The sequence below is a fragment of the Aspergillus welwitschiae genome (genome assembly GCF_003344945.1).
Source record: "Aspergillus welwitschiae strain CBS 139.54b unplaced genomic scaffold BDQ94scaffold_26, whole genome shotgun sequence".
NCBI lineage: Eukaryota > Fungi > Ascomycota > Eurotiomycetes > Eurotiales > Aspergillaceae > Aspergillus > Aspergillus welwitschiae.
This window is the reverse complement of record NW_020798720.1, coordinates 47339-63059: the sequence shown is the minus strand read 5'-3', so window position 1 is coordinate 63059 and position 15721 is coordinate 47339. Positions and strand designations below refer to the sequence as shown.

The 15721-nt window shown below is 51.4% G+C and overlaps 4 protein-coding genes across 4 annotated transcripts; 1 reads left to right on the top strand and 3 right to left on the bottom strand.

The window, feature by feature from the left end:
- Positions 1 to 646: 646 nt before the first annotated feature.
- On the bottom strand, positions 647 to 2346 carry BDQ94DRAFT_147792 (malate dehydrogenase). The gene is made up of 5 exons (XM_026767077.1): positions 2158 to 2346; positions 1966 to 2083; positions 1734 to 1883; positions 1574 to 1668; positions 647 to 1512 (listed from the first exon to the last, which is right to left on the bottom strand). The coding sequence occupies exons 1-5, from the start codon at positions 2221 to 2223 to the stop codon at positions 919 to 921; spliced, it is 1023 nt and encodes a 340-aa protein (XP_026623974.1). The 5' UTR covers positions 2224 to 2346; the 3' UTR covers positions 647 to 918.
- Positions 2347 to 2973: 627 nt separating this feature from the next.
- Positions 2974 to 7653, bottom strand: BDQ94DRAFT_160858 (putative pyruvate dehydrogenase complex, dihydrolipoamide acetyltransferase component; the record flags this gene model as incomplete). The annotated part of the gene is made up of 7 exons (XM_026769271.1): positions 2974 to 3420; positions 3490 to 3694; positions 4695 to 5108; positions 6004 to 7061; positions 7130 to 7353; positions 7419 to 7468; positions 7544 to 7653. 7 exons carry the CDS (start codon positions 7651 to 7653, stop codon positions 2974 to 2976), a joined length of 2508 nt encoding a protein of 835 aa, XP_026623973.1.
- A 321-nt stretch (positions 7654 to 7974) lies between these two features.
- Positions 7975 to 14512, top strand: BDQ94DRAFT_180679 (Arf family guanine nucleotide exchange factor SEC7). Its single transcript, XM_026773689.1, has 4 exons — positions 7975 to 9833; positions 9885 to 10069; positions 10120 to 13836; positions 13911 to 14512. Exons 1-4 carry the CDS (start codon positions 8064 to 8066, stop codon positions 14245 to 14247), a joined length of 6009 nt encoding a protein of 2002 aa, XP_026623972.1. The 5' UTR covers positions 7975 to 8063; the 3' UTR covers positions 14248 to 14512.
- On the bottom strand, positions 14435 to 15509 carry BDQ94DRAFT_63520 (bifunctional precorrin-2 dehydrogenase/sirohydrochlorin ferrochelatase MET8). The gene is made up of 3 exons (XM_026776219.1): positions 15380 to 15509; positions 14818 to 15299; positions 14435 to 14751 (listed from the first exon to the last, which is right to left on the bottom strand). Exons 1-3 carry the CDS (start codon positions 15473 to 15475, stop codon positions 14622 to 14624), a joined length of 708 nt encoding a protein of 235 aa, XP_026623971.1. The 5' UTR covers positions 15476 to 15509; the 3' UTR covers positions 14435 to 14621.
- Positions 15510 to 15721: the final 212 nt, after the last annotated feature.

The window sequence follows — 15721 nt, the reverse complement described above, 5'->3', positions numbered from 1 at the left end:
AACAGTCATCGTAACCAAAGAAAGGTCCAGAATTAGTGTATGTACACATTGCATCTCCCACTATTGCTGCTGCTACTGCTGCTGCTACTACTAATACTACATCCACTCAGCCCATATAAATGAACCCAGTCTCACTTAGCAGTACTTCAGCATTAAGACATAGTGCTTGAAGTATAACGTGATCTAAACCCAAGCATCTCTTGTGATTTGTTCATACGTAATATACCTAGGAATAAAGAAGAATAATAAATATGCAATAAAATGAAACCAGAAGGAAAAAAGCCAGCATTTATACTGTATAGTCAGTCATTAGGTTAGTAAGTTCCTTGGATGGTTACTTCTCTAGGTGATTAGTAGTAGTACTATTGACTATGTGTAGAGTGCGTGTCTGAATTTCTCCAGTTGCTAGCTAATTTGAGTAGGAATGAGTGGGAGGGTTTTTTTTCGTTTCTTGGAGATGTGTTACTTATATATACTTACTATTACTGCTAGTAGTGGTGATTGACTTGCTCTGATAGTATCGGGGTGATGAGAGTTGCTCAAGGGGTTAAGCTTTGCTTCGGTTGAAGTGGACAATTGTTGTTTATGAGTGATGTACGGTCAGCTTGCAAGTCCTTCCTACAATTACCGATGAAAGGCTACAAATACACTAGTCATTGAATCATTAGATTTTTCTTATTTATAGGAAATACACGTCATGTCCATCTCCCCTGGCAGTCCCAGGCTCCTCAAAACTCATTGCTATGCGAGTTCCGCAGCTACATTTCCTCCGATATAAAAGCCAAATGTGAGATGGGGATGTGCATAGGGGAACGGGAAGTGGGTATGGATTAACATAAGACTGTTATACAGGGAGGAAAGCGGCTGCAGAGAGATGTTGCAATTTTGTTCCCTTCTTCAATCAGATTCAGAAACCATTTAAGGGTTCTGCTTGACGAAGTCAACACCCTTCTGGATGTTCTTCTTGAGGTCACCGAGGGCGGTCTGGATGAGACCCTGCTCGTACTCGTTGACGGGGCCAACCTCGTGGATCTTCTCAACACCGTTGGGGCCGAGCTCGACCTTGGAGGCGAAGAAGTTAACACCCTGGTCCTTGAAGAGAGGGCTCTCAACGAAGGTGGGCTCGACGATGCCCTTCTCGCCGTTGGCGGCCCTGAGGAGGGAGTCGGCGAAGCGAGCACCGGCCATAGCCATGGAGAGGGTGGCGGAACCAGCACCGTCCTTGGCCTTGACGACCTCGTCACCACCGAACTGGATGCGGTTGACCAGCTCGTCACGGACGGTGCCAGAGATGTCGGGGTGGTTGGACTGGGAGAGGAGGGGAACGATGGTCACACCGGAGTGGCCACCGATGACGGTGACGGCCTCGTTGGCGGGGTTGGTGCCCTTAACCTGGGAGATGAAGCGGGAGGCACGGACAACGTCCAGGGTGGTGACACCGAAGAGGCGCTTGGGGCTGTAGACACCCTTGGACTTGTAGACCTCGGAGACGATGGGGACGGTGGAGTTGACCTGATATTAAAATGAGTACAAGGTTCGATGAATGGGATTGTTTAACAAGGTCAATACGTACGGGGTTGGAGATGACGAGGATGTTAGCCTCGGGAGCAGCCTCAGCGGCGGCCTTGGCGAGGTCGCGGACGATGGAGGCGTTGGTGTTGAAAAGGTCTATCAATGGCGTGATTAGTCTGACGCTCATGGCTTTTCTAGGTTTGAAGTGGTCCAGCGCATACCATCACGGGTCATGCCGGGCTTGCGGGGAACACCGGCAGGGATGAGGATGATCTCGGAGCCCTTGAGGGCATCGCGGAGGCCAGAGGGAGTAGGCTCGTAGCCCTTGACGGTGCTGTTGGTGTTGATGTGGCTGATATCAGCAGCGACACCTGTTTTCAAGCTTCTGTTAGTCGACTCCGATGATCGGATGGGTGTTTCAGGTCGGGGGAAGGGAGAAGTTGTGCGACGTACCAGGTCCACCGCGGATGTCGTAGAGGGCGAGGTCAGTGACAAGGGGGTTCTGCTTCATGAGCAGGGACAGAGGCTGGCCAATGCCACCGGCGGCACCGAGAACGGCAACCTTGGAGGCCTGAGATGGAAATTGCGATGGTTAGCAAGGCGACGAAGAGCTCCGAGGCAATGTTTTTTGGGGGAACTACACACCTGGCTGGCAGAAGCGGAGAAGCTACGCTTCTGGAGGAGGTTGAGGGACTGACGAGCAGCGAACATCTTGACTGTGAAGGATAGACAGAGGTAGATCTATCTGAAAGAAGAAATGGGGAGATGGGAAGGAGAGAAGAGAAACAATTGCGATGGAGAGGAAGGAAAGAGAGAGAAGAAGGAGAAGAAGGGAGAAGCCGTCGGTGGCCGGTGAGCGCGAAGGATTTTGGGGCGGCTAAATGGCTCCGTTTCCGATCCCCACGGCAGCCATCGGATCACTTTGTCGTGCTTGTCTGTCCACACTCCACTGGCCCTGCGACTTGCTCCGGTTCCGTCCTACCGACCCTCATGCTGGTCGTCGATGGTTCTCCGATGCCAATCATGGTCCTTATGGTCCATTGGGAATGGATTTAAACTTCTCGAGACAATTGCTTTCATTACCACGTTGCTATGGGATCTGCTCCATGGTCCTAAATTAACCGATGGCCACGTCCCCCCCCCAACGTTCCATCTACCCGTCCGTCTCCCTGTCTACGGCACACTACTTCGGTGTACTCCACACTCAACCCAAATCCCATTGCGCACGGGGACAGCGAAGCTAATCAGTCCTGCTGCAGGGACTACATATAGACTACTAGCCATCACCACATCCACACATAAGTACATACAATAATGCGCAATAAGCCCCCCATGCCAATGCGCTCCAAACGCCTGCGCTTGTAAGACAACCCAAGCACCAAAACACAATAGTCCCAGAAAGGGAACAGGTAAAAAGCAAAAAAACAATATTAAGGGGAGGAAAAGGAATATGTACCACAACTATCGCAAGAAGTGCAGGACAGCCCAGCAGAACAGGAAGAATAGGACTACACCACCCCAGAAGATCCACTTGTCTTGTCTTGCGCGACGCTCAACCTTGCGGATTGTGTCGCCGCTGACGCCCAGTGTGTTTGCAACGCTGTAGAGTCGACGTTGTGTGCCCTTCAGTACTTCACGCTGCTGTCCCAGATCCGCAAGCACAGCACGACCCCGATCAAGAAACTCATCAATCTGGGTGTTGGTGCTCGCTAGGAAGCTTTGTTCGCGAAGCGCATGTGTTTCCCGGTTGTAGTCGGCTGGCGAGGCTCCGAAGCTGAGCCCCGATCGTGACGAAGAAGGGCCGAACGCAGAGGACTGGGGAAGGGATGATTGAGCATATGGGTTCTCTGGTGTAGCTGTATGATGGGGACGTCGACCGAGGAGCTCATTGCGGTTGGTGACGGATTGCTGTAGACAAACCATGGTCAGCCATATCGAGTCTCAACGCTGCTTGAAGGTTTGAGTGCAAATTCTTACAGCTTCCTCTCGTTCTTTCCGTAGTCGATCAAAATGTTGCCGGTAATCTGCCAGTTCTGATCGGAAATTCTTGACTCGTTCGAATGCCTTCTCTTGCTTCTCCGGAATCAATTCCTTCTTGGACAGGGCAGAGTAGTCGTCAACGGTGCGCGATAACGATGCTAGCGATGCAGCGATTTGGCCTACAATGCGCATGAGCTTCCGTCTGTAGCGTAGTGGAGCCACTACAAGCACCGATTTCGAAACCTACCTTGTAGTGCGGCAGATGAGGTAGCTGGCGATTGGGAAAAGGTATCCAGGTCACGGCGGATAGCAGATGACTGCTTGAGGGCGGAATTGAAGAGGGAATTCTAAGCAATAGACAATGTAAGCACCCAGCAGGCATGGCAATCAACCCCTCAAAGCGAGGCTTCACTTTTGAGGTCTTAGACGACTTACCATTTTGTTGCGGTGTACCCTATCGGGTGAGTGCGCTGTATACAATCCCGGCCGCAAAAACAGAGGTGAGCTTGGATTTACAGGTATTAATATCTTTCCAAGAAGAAAAAGAAAATCTTAAGTTTGTCTCTGAAATGTGTAGTAGTCGGTACCAAGAAATAGCGACGTGTCAGGAGAGACCTTCTATATCAGGCTTATAATGATGCTAGCCAAGGCCACATGTTCTTGCAGAGGCCACGATTCTGACGGCGCTGACCGCCCCTGCCACTGCAGTCATTCGTGCGGCCTGACCCGCTTCAGCTCGGTCCGAACAAAAGTAAGTCTATGCAGGAAGCTAGAAATGTGACTAAAAGCTCTCGACTCTTCTATCTACGTCATTCAGTTTTTCTTTTTCTTCTGCTGCTGTCTACCCATGCATTACCATGCTTTTGGCCTTGGAGATAATTGTAAAGTACTTTGGGCGCTCGTTGCTACGACGGCTGCTGTGCTTAGAGGAGATCGATCCATTAGGGATATACTAGTACCAGACACACTATGACGCCCAAAAGCTGCGCAAACGCCTCATGTACCCTAAAGGAGTACAAAAAAACAGTAAAGAAATAATAGACCGCGAAACTGACACTGGGATATCACGACTGCCACGAAGTGCTCCGTCTCAACTTCAGGCCTTATTTCGGAGGGTACTTGTTCTGCAAAAGCCATCTAAAGAACGTCCCCACATTAGCAAACACTATCACCGCACACGAGCTTCTAAGACCGATACTCACTTGCTAACAAAGTAGTCCACAGCACCAAAGGCACCAACGGCGCCAGAGCACCATCCAATCAACTCCCACGAAAGCTGCCCAGCAGCATGCTTCCGGTATGCTCCATACCCCAGACCAGCGCCAGTCAAGGCCAGAAGCACAGCATTTCCGAGGTAGACAGGGTTGTGCGCGTTGCTGCGGACCGAACTAGCCTTCGCCTTGGCTTTAGCCTTAGCCTTGCTCTTCGCCTTCCGTTCTTCGTAGGCTTCCCGCTCCTCTTCTTCTCGCTCTATCCGCTCAGCCTGGGTGGTGGTTTGCACGTTCTGCTTCAGGAAATCGGGATCCACGGCTTGGACATGTGGCGAATCGACGTCGACCAGGGAAGCGGTGCTCTCAGCTTCATCGCGGTACACTCCGCCAACGCTGGGGGCCCGGCTACACAATTGTTAGCTGCATGAAAGGGTTCGTTTGTTCTGTTTTAGTGTTGACTTACGCCTGTCCATAGTGTTAGCGGATCTGCATCTAGAGTGGTATAGTACAAGCACTGGACGCTAGGCGGGGGAGTGACTGAAGACATACCTCCTCTGCAGATTGCTTGGGACCTTTGGCAGCGGCTTCTGCGTAAGACATGATGAATAAGTGATTCGTGTGACTTGAGAGGAACAAGTGATCTAGGACGTCATCAGTAGGCGCATCTAAGTTGGAGGTATGCCAAGACCAAGAGGACTTAGCAACTACCCAGGGACCAAACAAACGTACAGATAGATTTTAGAGATGCAAAGTGACGATGAAATAAGCTGTAATAGGGTGACGCACGGGAAAGTATCGAGGTAGGTTTCAGGGGATGCGAACCTCGAGTATTTATGGACACGAGAACCGTCCGGGAGGAATGACATCACGTCATAGATTCCCTGGCGAAGGTTGGCCCATGCTATGAGCACCGCCAAGACTCTCGTGCCGACGCAACGCACTGGCGGCTACGCAACGCTTTAGGTTGTTCCTGATCGATCTACCCAATTACTGCTCTGCAAGGCATACATCTAGACAGGTTGTTGCATCTATCGAAATGGGCTGGTTCAAGCATCAGGTACAACGTATGCGGCCAATAACATGGTCCAGAACATCCTGCAGGGCCAACCATCATGAAAGTACGGAACATAGGAAATGCATTGAGAATATCTAGGCTGTACTTGACAGACCGTGGCGGTCGTGAAAGGAGGAAACATTCAATGATTTTAATACATATTACAACAAGGCCAAAAGAAACTCCGATCGTAGATAGCTAGTATACTGCGCCGGTCGGGGTCTCACAGTGTAGGGAAGAGCTTACAAAAGAAGCTCGAGGGGGTTCTCAACAACCTTCTTCAGCTCCTTGATCCACTCGGCACCGACAACACCATCAACGACACGGTGGTCGAAGCTGCCAGTGACGATGATCTGGTCATCCCACTCAACGGAGGTGCCCTCCTCAGTCTCGACGGGGACGGCAACCTTGCGGATGGTACCAACGGCCAGGATACCGGCCTGAGGGGGGTTGATGACGGCGGCGAAGCGCTCAACAGCAGGGTTCATACCCATGTTGCTGATGGTGAAAGTGCCACCCTGGTACTCCTCGGGCTTGAGCTTGTTGTCGCGGGCGCGCTTGCCCAAGTCCTTGATCTGGTTGGAGATGCTGGACAGACCACGGCCCTCAACGCTCTTGACGATGGGGGTGATGAGACCGTTGGGGGTAGAGACGGCAACACTGACGTCGACGGTCTTGTGCTGACGGATGACGGTCTGGCCGTTCTCCTCATGCCAGCTGGAGTTGACGGTGGGGACCTTCATGAGGGCGGCGGCGCAGGCCTTGACGAGGAAGTCGTTGACGGAAAGCTTGTACTTGCCCTCGGAGGAAGCATTGAGGGCCTGGCGAAGCTTGAGGAGCTTGCTCACAGACAGGGTCGTGGAGACGTAGAAGTGAGGGTTCTCGCGCACGGACTGCTGGAGGCGGCTAGCAATGGTCTTGCGCATGGAGGTCAGGGGAACGTCCTCGTAGGTAGGGCCGGCAGAAGCACTGGGCTTGTACTTCTCAACGTCCTCCTTGGTGATTTGACCGCCACGTCCGGTACCCTTGAGAGCCTTGATGGGCACACCCTTCTCCAGAGCCAGGGCCTTGGCAGCAGGGCTGATGGAAGGCTCACGGTCCAGACTGGGCTGGAGTTTCTCGCCCGAAGTCTCAGGCTCAACGGCAGCAGGGGCAGGCTCAGAAGCAGGGGCAGCATCAGCGGCCTTGGACTCCTGCTTGCTCTCCTCAGCGGCAGGAGCAGCCTTCTCACCACCAGCATCCGCCAGGGTGAAAGCCTCGAAAGCAGCAACATCGACACCTTCCTCAACCAAGACAGCGATAGGCTAATGCAATAGCGGTCAGCAAAGAATCTTGTGGGGGCCAACATCAGAACAGAGGAATTATCACATACGGAGCCGACAGAGACATCCTTCTCGCCAGTCTCCTTGAGAACCTTGGCCAGAACACCCTCTTCCTGGAACTCAAAGTCCATCTGGGCCTTATCGGTCTCAATCTCTACCAGGACATCACCGGGCTGCAGGGCATCACCGGCCTTCTTCTGCCAAGCTCCAATGTTTCCGGCGGACATGGTCGGCGACAAGGCCGGCATGCTGATGACAGTGTGGGGAGGGAAGGCTGCAGATCCAATATGTCAGAATCCGATCATCCACAAATCAAAGGCGTCAAGGATAACGGCATACACTTGGAGGCATAAAAACGGGAGAGGGCGGAAAGGGAAGGCAATTGAGATCTAAGATGACACACGAGTATGATTAGCATGCTTCACAGACAGGCAGGTAGTCTTCATAGAGAGGGCGCGACATACTGAGCGATATCCTTGAATCTGTGAACAGTTTGCGGCCGCTTCAGGGAGAGAGCGCCTTTGGAGAGGAACATGGCGCTGGGAGCGCGCATCCGGACAGCAGAAGCAACCATGGCGCCCAAATGCTATGTGTGATAAAGAAAAAGACCCGAGACGGGAATGAGGGGATTAAATGGGATGAAAGGGGGAGCCGGAGACGTATCTGGCGGAATGAAAGGGCCCGTATCAGAGGAGTTGAGAACTGCAGCTCCAGGAACTTTTCTGTTGAGCTTCCCGGTGAGCGTTCGGAATAGACTCGCCGGGCGCCGCCGTGGCCTGATTATGTCAGCGCAGCGGGTGTGGCCCCTAGCGGCAGCCGTACATTCTCCCCGTCCGCGGAGTGAACACGCATCAGTTCCCCAGCGTCCAGGAGGCTAGAGGGCCCTTTCTCTCAGACCTGCATATACCCCTTTAGTCACTTTTCAGTCCCATGTGGACCCCTCGTCTGCCTAATTTCCAACACTCCGGACGGAGTCTTGCATAAATGGCGGAAGTCGAGAATGGCTCTGTGAACGAGCCACCAACCCAAACATCTACAACCCTGCCGCCGGTAGACAACAAGGAGGAGGATGCCGGCGATGTCCTAGCGCATACGGAACCACCTGTCGACGGAGATGAACCCGAACTACCAGAGGCGTCGGACCCTCAAGGAATTGATGTTCAGGAATCAGAGGAGGCTCATTCACCACTAGAACAATCGGAAACTACTGAAAATGCAGAGTCGCCGGATCAAGCCGCAAGCTCTCCGGAGGGAGCCGTCGCATCATCAGAATCCAAGGCTGATACCGAGCCTGAGTCGACCTCGAAGCCCGATACACAGGAACAATCTGCGGATACATCACCGGCAGTTCCGGCCGTCAACGTTGAAGAGGAATCTTCGGCTGACAAGCAAGATGTCGCTTCCATCCCCCATCAAGATGAGCTTCCCTCCGATTCACGCATGCGCTCCGATTCAAGATCGACAACGGCCACATTTGCAACGCATCGCTCGGTTACGGTCAGCTCTACCGTCTTTATTGTGACGGCGTTGGATACAATCGGTGCTTCCAAGGAAGCGCGGAGGAGCAAAGAACTGGAGGATGCTGTGAAGAACGCCCTCGCAAACGTCAAACAGTCGGATGGTCAGCCCATTGACCCTGAGCTTATATTCCGCCCTCTACAGCTGGCCACCAAAACCTTCAGTATTCCTCTGCAGGTCACGGCCCTTGACTGCATCGGAAAATTGATAACCTACTCATACTTCGCCTTCCCTTCATCTCACGATGGGAAGACGTCAGAATCGGAGGCCAACCCTGAACAGCCACCCTTGATTGAGCGAGCGATTGATGCGATCTGCGACTGTTTTGAGAACGAAGCCACACCCGTTGAGATTCAACAACAAATCATAAAGTCACTCCTTGCGGCTGTTTTGAACGACAAGATCGTCGTGCATGGAGCAGGTCTCCTAAAGGCTGTCCGCCAGATTTACAACATCTTCATTTACTCCAAATCATCTCAGAATCAGCAAATCGCCCAAGGGTCCTTGACACAGATGGTCAGCACTGTTTTTGATAGGGTCCAGGTGCGATTGGACCTGAAAGAGCTACGTTTGCGCGACGGCGAGAAAGGACAGACGAGCTCTTCGGATACTGTGACTCTAGACACAGCCGAGACACCACAGGCAACGGAAGAGGATCACGATTCAGATGCCCCTTCCGCCGTAGCCTCCGACCAGCCTGTCACGAAGGAGCCCGTGGAGAAATTGACGTTACAAAGTTTTGAGTCGAACAAGGATGTGACCTCGGTCAACGACAATGCTCCCACAATGGTTACTCGTGCCAGAGGCAATCAGAGATCTGCTCGGTCAATGTCTGCAGCCTCAGCAGAGGACATTGACGGCACTACCGATGATGATGAGGACGAAATTTATGTCAAGGACGCTTTCTTGGTTTTTAGGGCACTCTGCAAGCTGAGCCATAAAATACTGAGCCATGATCAACAACAAGACCTCAAGTCTCAGAATATGAGATCAAAATTGCTGTCGTTGCACCTTATCCATTACCTCATGAACAATCATGTCGTGACCTTTACATCTCCCCTCTTGACCATCAGAAATAGCTCCAACAGCCCGGACGCGATGACACTACTACAAGCTGTCCGACCTCATTTGTGCTTAAGTTTGAGTCGGAATGGGTCCAGCTCGGTGCCCAGGGTGTTCGAAGTTTGCTGTGAGATTTTCTGGCTAATGCTGAAGGATATGAGAGTGATGATGAAGGTTAGTATGCTTCATTGACTTTTTCGCGCCGATCGATCTAATAATCAGCAGAAAGAACTCGAGGTTTTCCTAAAAGAGATATACTTGACTATTCTCGAAAAGCGCAATTCTCCCCTTTTCCAGAAGCAGTACTTCATGGAAATTTTGGAGCGATTGGCAGGTGATCCGCGCGCCTTGGTGGAAATGTATCTCAACTATGACTGCGACAGAACTGCGTTGGAGAACATCTTCCAAAAGTATGTCATAGTTCTAGACTCCTCTCGTACAACTTCTGACTGTCTTCTAGTGTTATTGAGCAGTTGTCACGATATGCAAGTATACCAGTCACAGTCACCGCTTTCCAGCAACAACAGTACCAGGAGCACCATGTCAAGGTCTCAACTATTGGTAGTGACTGGCATCAACGGGGAACCTTGCCACCCAACCTTACCACTGCTAGCGTAGCCAGTGGTCATCAGCCAAACCTACAGCATGTGCCTCCTGATTATATACTGAAGAATCAGGCGGTCGAGTGCCTGGTGGAAATTCTACAGTCACTAGACAACTGGGCCTCGCAGCGTCTAGTCGATCAAGCGGCGCCGGTTCTCAACTCATCTTCTCAGAAGTCAATTGACAATCCTAGGGACTCAATGGAAACAACTGCCCCTACCTATCTTTCATCTCCGAGGATCGAAAGCACTGACGGCAGTACCACACCTGTGGCGGAGGACGACCCGAGCCAAATTGAGAAGGTCAAGCAAAGAAAGATTGCCTTCACCAACGCCATTCAACAGTTCAACTTCAAGCCCAAGCGGGGAGTCAAGCTTTTTATTAAAGACGGCTTTGTACGTTCCAGCTCGCCCGAGGACATTGCCGCGTTCTTGTTCCGGAATGATCGGTTGGACAAAGCCATGCTAGGTGAGTATCTCGGTGAAGGAGAGGCCGAGAATATCGCCATCATGCATGCTTTCGTTGATATGATGGAATTCTCAAAGCGGCGCTTCGTCGATGCTCTGCGTCAATTCCTACAGCACTTCCGCTTGCCTGGAGAAGCACAGAAGATCGATCGTTTCATGCTCAAGTTTGCGGAGCGCTACGTAACCCAGAATCCGAACGCATTCGCAAACGCGGATACGGCGTACGTTCTTGCTTATTCCGTCATCATGCTCAACACAGATCAGCATAGTGCCAAGATCAAGGGGCGCCGCATGACGAAGGAAGATTTTATCAAGAACAACCGCGGTATCAACGATAACCAGGATCTGCCTGATGACTATCTCGGTTCCATCTACGATGAAATTGCAAAAAACGAGATTGTCTTGGATACTGAGAGAGAACATGCTGCCAATCTTGGCATTCCGACGTCTGCACCCAGCGGCGGCCTCGCGTCTAGGGCTGGACAAGTTTTTGCAACCGTGGGGCGCGATGTTCAAGGTGAAAAGTATGCGCAGGCCTCTGAGGAAATGGCAAACAAGACCGAGCAGCTTTATCGTAGTCTGATACGAGCGCAGCGGAAGACAGCTGTCAAGGAAGCTCTCTCACGCTTCATCCCGGCAACCTCTGTCCAACATGTTGGTTCCATGTTCAATGTCACCTGGATGTCTTTCCTTTCTGGCTTGTCTGCTCCGATGCAGGATACCCAGTACCTCGAAATTATCCGGCTTTGCATGGGAGGTATGAAGCTGGCTATACGTATCAGTTGCGCGTTCGAACTTGAAACCCCACGTGTCGCGTTCGTGACGGCCTTGGCCAAATTTACCAACCTGGGCAACGTCAGGGAGATGGTAGCAAAGAACGTGGAGGCGTTGAAAGCCTTGCTTGACGTCGCTCTCACGGAAGGAAACCATCTTAAGGGCTCTTGGAGAGATATTCTCACGTGCGTCAGTCAACTCGACCGTCTTCAACTCCTCACCGATGGTGTCGATGAAGGTTCCCTACCTGATGTCTCCCGAGCTCGCATCGTGACTCAACCTCCCACGGACGGATCTCGGAAGTCAATGCAAGCGTCAAGGCGGCCTCGCCCTCGGTCAATCAATGGACCTACAGCTTTCCGTACTGAGGTTGCAATGGAAAGTCGATCTGCGGAAATGATAAGGGGAGTGGACCGGATCTTCACCAATACGGCCAATCTCTCTCACGAGGCCATTATTGATTTCATTAAGGCCCTAAGCGAGGTCAGCTGGCAAGAGATCCAATCGTCTGGGCAAACTGAATCCCCTCGGACATACAGCCTGCAGAAATTGGTTGAAATCAGTTACTACAACATGACAAGAGTCAGAATAGAATGGTCAAAGATTTGGGAGGTCCTCGGGCAGCACTTCAATCATGTGGGTTGCCATTCGAATACCACTGTGGTCTTCTTCGCTCTTGATTCGCTTCGCCAACTTTCGATGCGCTTTATGGAGATTGAGGAGCTGCCGGGTTTCAAGTTCCAGAAAGACTTCCTCAAGCCGTTCGAGCATGTTATGGCGAATAGCAACGTTGTCACTGTCAAAGACATGATTCTTCGTTGTCTCATCCAAATGATTCAGGCGCGTGGTGACAATATCCGCTCAGGTTGGAAAACTATGTTTGGCGTCTTTACGGTTGCTGCTCGCGAGCCATATGAAGGCATTGTCAATATGGCTTTTGAGCATGTCACCCAGATTTACAACACCCGCTTTGGAGTTGTTATAACACAGGGTGCCTTCCCTGACCTTATTGTCTGCCTCACTGAATTCTCCAAGAATTCGAAGTTCCAGAAGAAGTCGCTACAGGCAATCGAGACCTTGAAGTCTACTGTTACGAAAATGCTGAGGACGCCAGAGTGCCCGCTGTCTCATCGCGGTGCGTCACCTGAGGGTTTCCATGAAGATGCCACCAACCTTTCTCAGCAACTCACCCGTCAGTCCAAGGAGGAGCAGTTTTGGTACCCGATCTTGATCGCCTTCCAAGACGTGCTGATGACCGGTGACGACCTTGAAGTCCGGTCACAAGCGTTGACGTATCTCTTCGAGACATTGATTCGTCATGGCGGTGAATTCCCGCAAGAATTCTGGGATGTGCTTTGGAGGCAGCTCCTCTATCCTATCTTTGTGGTGCTACAGTCCAAATCGGAAATGTCTAAGGTGCCCAATCATGAAGAGCTTTCTGTGTGGCTGTCAACCACCATGATCCAGGCACTGCGGAATATGATTACCCTGTTCACCCATTACTTCGACGCACTGGAGTATATGCTCGATCGCATTCTCGAGCTCCTCACTCTGTGCATCTGCCAGGAGAATGATACGATTGCACGGATCGGTAGCAACTGTCTGCAGCAGCTGATCTTGCAGAATGTTACCAAGTTCCAGCTGGAACACTGGAAGAAGGTCGTTGGCGCTTTTGTCGAGCTATTCAGCAAGACTACGGCTTATGAATTGTTCACTGCTGCAGCGTCCATTTCTTCAAAATCACCTGGCTCGCTGAAACCTGCGAATGGAGACTTTGCCTCAAATGAAGAGTCCGGACAAGAGTCTTCCGAAACCGCGTCCGATCAGGAACAAGTTGCTGAAGCGCAAAAGGCCAATGGAACGCAAAATGTGACCTCTGAACACGAGGAGGGTGACATGCCTGCGGCCTCAACTCCTGCATTGGAGGATTACAGACCTCAGGCAGACGCCCAGCAACAGCCGGCCGCTGTGACCGTGGCTCGCCGCCGGTTCTTCAATCGTATCATAACCAACTGTGTGCTCCAGTTGCTCATGATCGAGACTGTCCACGAACTTTTCTCGAATGATAAAGTCTACGCACAGATTCCCAGTCACGAGCTTCTTCGCCTGATGGGCTTGCTGAAGAAGAGTTATCAGTTCGCGAAGAAGTTTAACGAGGACAAGGAATTGCGGATGCAGCTTTGGCGTCAAGGATTCATGAAGCAGCCTCCCAACCTCCTCAAACAGGAGAGTGGAAGTGCCGCCACCTATGTTCACATCCTCTTCCGAATGTATCACGATGAAAGAGAGGAGCGGAGAAGCAGCCGTGCTGAAACGGAAGCGGCTTTGATTCCGTAAGTGTTGCAATCGATATTTGTCTATATGATTTGATCAAGGCGTTTTTGCTAACCGGCCGTCTTTGCACCAGACTCTGTGCGGATATAATTCGCAGCTTCGTCCGTCTTGACGAAGACTCCCAGCATCGTAATGTAGTCGCCTGGCGTCCAGTTGTTGTGGACGTGCTCGAGGGCTACACCAACTTTCCTTCTGAGGGCTTCGACAAGCACATTGGGACTTTTTACCCACTAGCTGTTGATCTATTGGCTCGTGACCTGAACCCCGAGATTCGAATTTCGCTCCAATCCTTGCTGCGCCGAATCGGTGAGGCGAAACTAGGTATACCTGTCGGCCAAACATCTCTGCCGTCTGGTCACAGGAACTCTGTGTCGAGTCAGTTTTCCCGCAAACACAGCGGGGGACACTAGGCGAGAAGGCAGCGCTCGAGTGTTCTATGTTGATGTTGTTCTTTTTATTATTTGTTTTTCGCTTTTCTTGGATATCCTCCCCTACAGGACCGTAGGGCTTTTTATCAATTTGGAGGAGTATTGAATGTAGACCTAGCACAGCATTGCATCATTTTCAATTATTACCCTTCAAAGCTGTTCGTTCCAAAGGGCTTATATTCTATGTACAAAATAGCATTTATCATGGGAGCGTTTCCGTTATGATAGATAGGTCTGAGTCACTGAGCGATTATCAGTAAACTTGGATGTGCCCTTGGACATGAGTGAGCTGTCCTAGGCCTCACGAAGCCAATATCGATTTAAAGTGCTACAGGGTCTCTACTGAGCGGCTCCGGTCAAGAGGACCGAACTTCATTCAGGGTTGGGATTTTCCCGGATGCGTAATGGGTCAAAAGACCGTCCATGTCACTGTCATCCATCTGAACAAGATCCTCTAAGCTCCATGACTCGCAAACTCCAGACATCCTATAACATCGATCAGTGGGGGGAGGTCATCGTACCGAGCGCATGACGAGATTAGGACAAGCGTACCATTTCATTCGTTTCGGGCCTTGGTCAGGATTGGGGGCGATATCCCTCAGCTTCCTCCGCAATTTACCCACGTTGTCTATAGCTGCGCCCATATTATCGGGGAGAGTGTCCGCTATCTTCTTGCGGACAATGCTGGCCAATTTGGGTCCGTTTCCATTGGTACTGACCATGACCTGCAATGGCCCATCACGATGGACGCTACCAAAGTAAAAATCACATTCCGACGGCACATCAGCTATGTTTGCCGGGATCCGCTTCTCCTTGCAGAGCTTCCAAACCTGTGTCGAGGCGTCCGGATCATCAATGGCACAGAGCACCATATCTGCGCCTTCCAGATCGGCAGGCTCAAAGTTCCTATCAATGTGATTAACTTGTCCCTCTGCTACCCGAAAAGCCACTTCATCATTGAGGCCGGAGGTAGGGCAGACAACGGTTACTTTGGCATCGGCATTGAGGGCGTGGAGGATGCGACCTGCAGCCACCTGAGGCGGAATCCTCGGTAAGCAACAATTATATATCGTAATAAATTCAGGCTAAACGGCCTAGGCAAGGGGAGGCTCACTTCTCCACCACCAACAACTAGAACATGTTTCGCTTTCGCCTGCCAGGCGACTATGAGGGAGCCTCCTCCTTGCACGGGAGGGAATCTGTGTGCCATGATTCGATAATCTGCAGGCCAACTCACTCACTTGACCGCGGGGTTACAGGGAGCTTATCTTGGGCTCCGACGGTTTGCAGGGAAGCAAAGCAGTAAGTGGGGGAGCTCGAGTACGGGGGGCCACAGGCACCCAAACTGCTTTCGTTTTCGAACCTCCACTTGAAATTTTTCCCGACGAGAAATTTCCGGACTAATTTTCTTTTTTCTTTCATTTCCCTCCGCTTCCCTTCCCTTCCCTTTTTCTTT

Excerpts from the sequence above, each read along its gene's own strand:
- BDQ94DRAFT_147792 (XM_026767077.1), bottom strand. The coding sequence starts at position 2,223 with ATGTTCGCTGCTCGTCAGTCCCTCAACCTCCTCCAGAAGCGTAGCTTC. Across the intron at positions 2,084-2,157 it reads TCTCCGCTTCTGCCAGCCAG|GCCTCCAAGGTTGCCGTTCT; the intron begins GTGTGTAGTTCC and ends TTTCCATCTCAG. Across the intron at positions 1,669-1,733 it reads GCCCGGCATGACCCGTGATG|ACCTTTTCAACACCAACGCC; the intron begins GTATGCGCTGGA and ends CGCCATTGATAG.
- BDQ94DRAFT_180679 (XM_026773689.1), top strand. The coding sequence starts at position 8,064 with ATGGCGGAAGTCGAGAATGGCTCTGTGAACGAGCCACCAACCCAAACA. Across the intron at positions 9,834-9,884 it reads ATATGAGAGTGATGATGAAG|AAAGAACTCGAGGTTTTCCT; the intron begins GTTAGTATGCTT and ends AATAATCAGCAG. Across the intron at positions 10,070-10,119 it reads TTGGAGAACATCTTCCAAAA|TGTTATTGAGCAGTTGTCAC; the intron begins GTATGTCATAGT and ends ACTGTCTTCTAG.
- BDQ94DRAFT_63520 (XM_026776219.1), bottom strand. The coding sequence starts at position 15,475 with ATGGCACACAGATTCCCTCCCGTGCAAGGAGGAGGCTCCCTCATAGTC. Across the intron at positions 15,300-15,379 it reads TAGTTGTTGGTGGTGGAGAA|GTGGCTGCAGGTCGCATCCT; the intron begins GTGAGCCTCCCC and ends ATTCCGCCTCAG. Across the intron at positions 14,752-14,817 it reads GGCCCGAAACGAATGAAATG|GATGTCTGGAGTTTGCGAGT; the intron begins GTACGCTTGTCC and ends TCGATGTTATAG.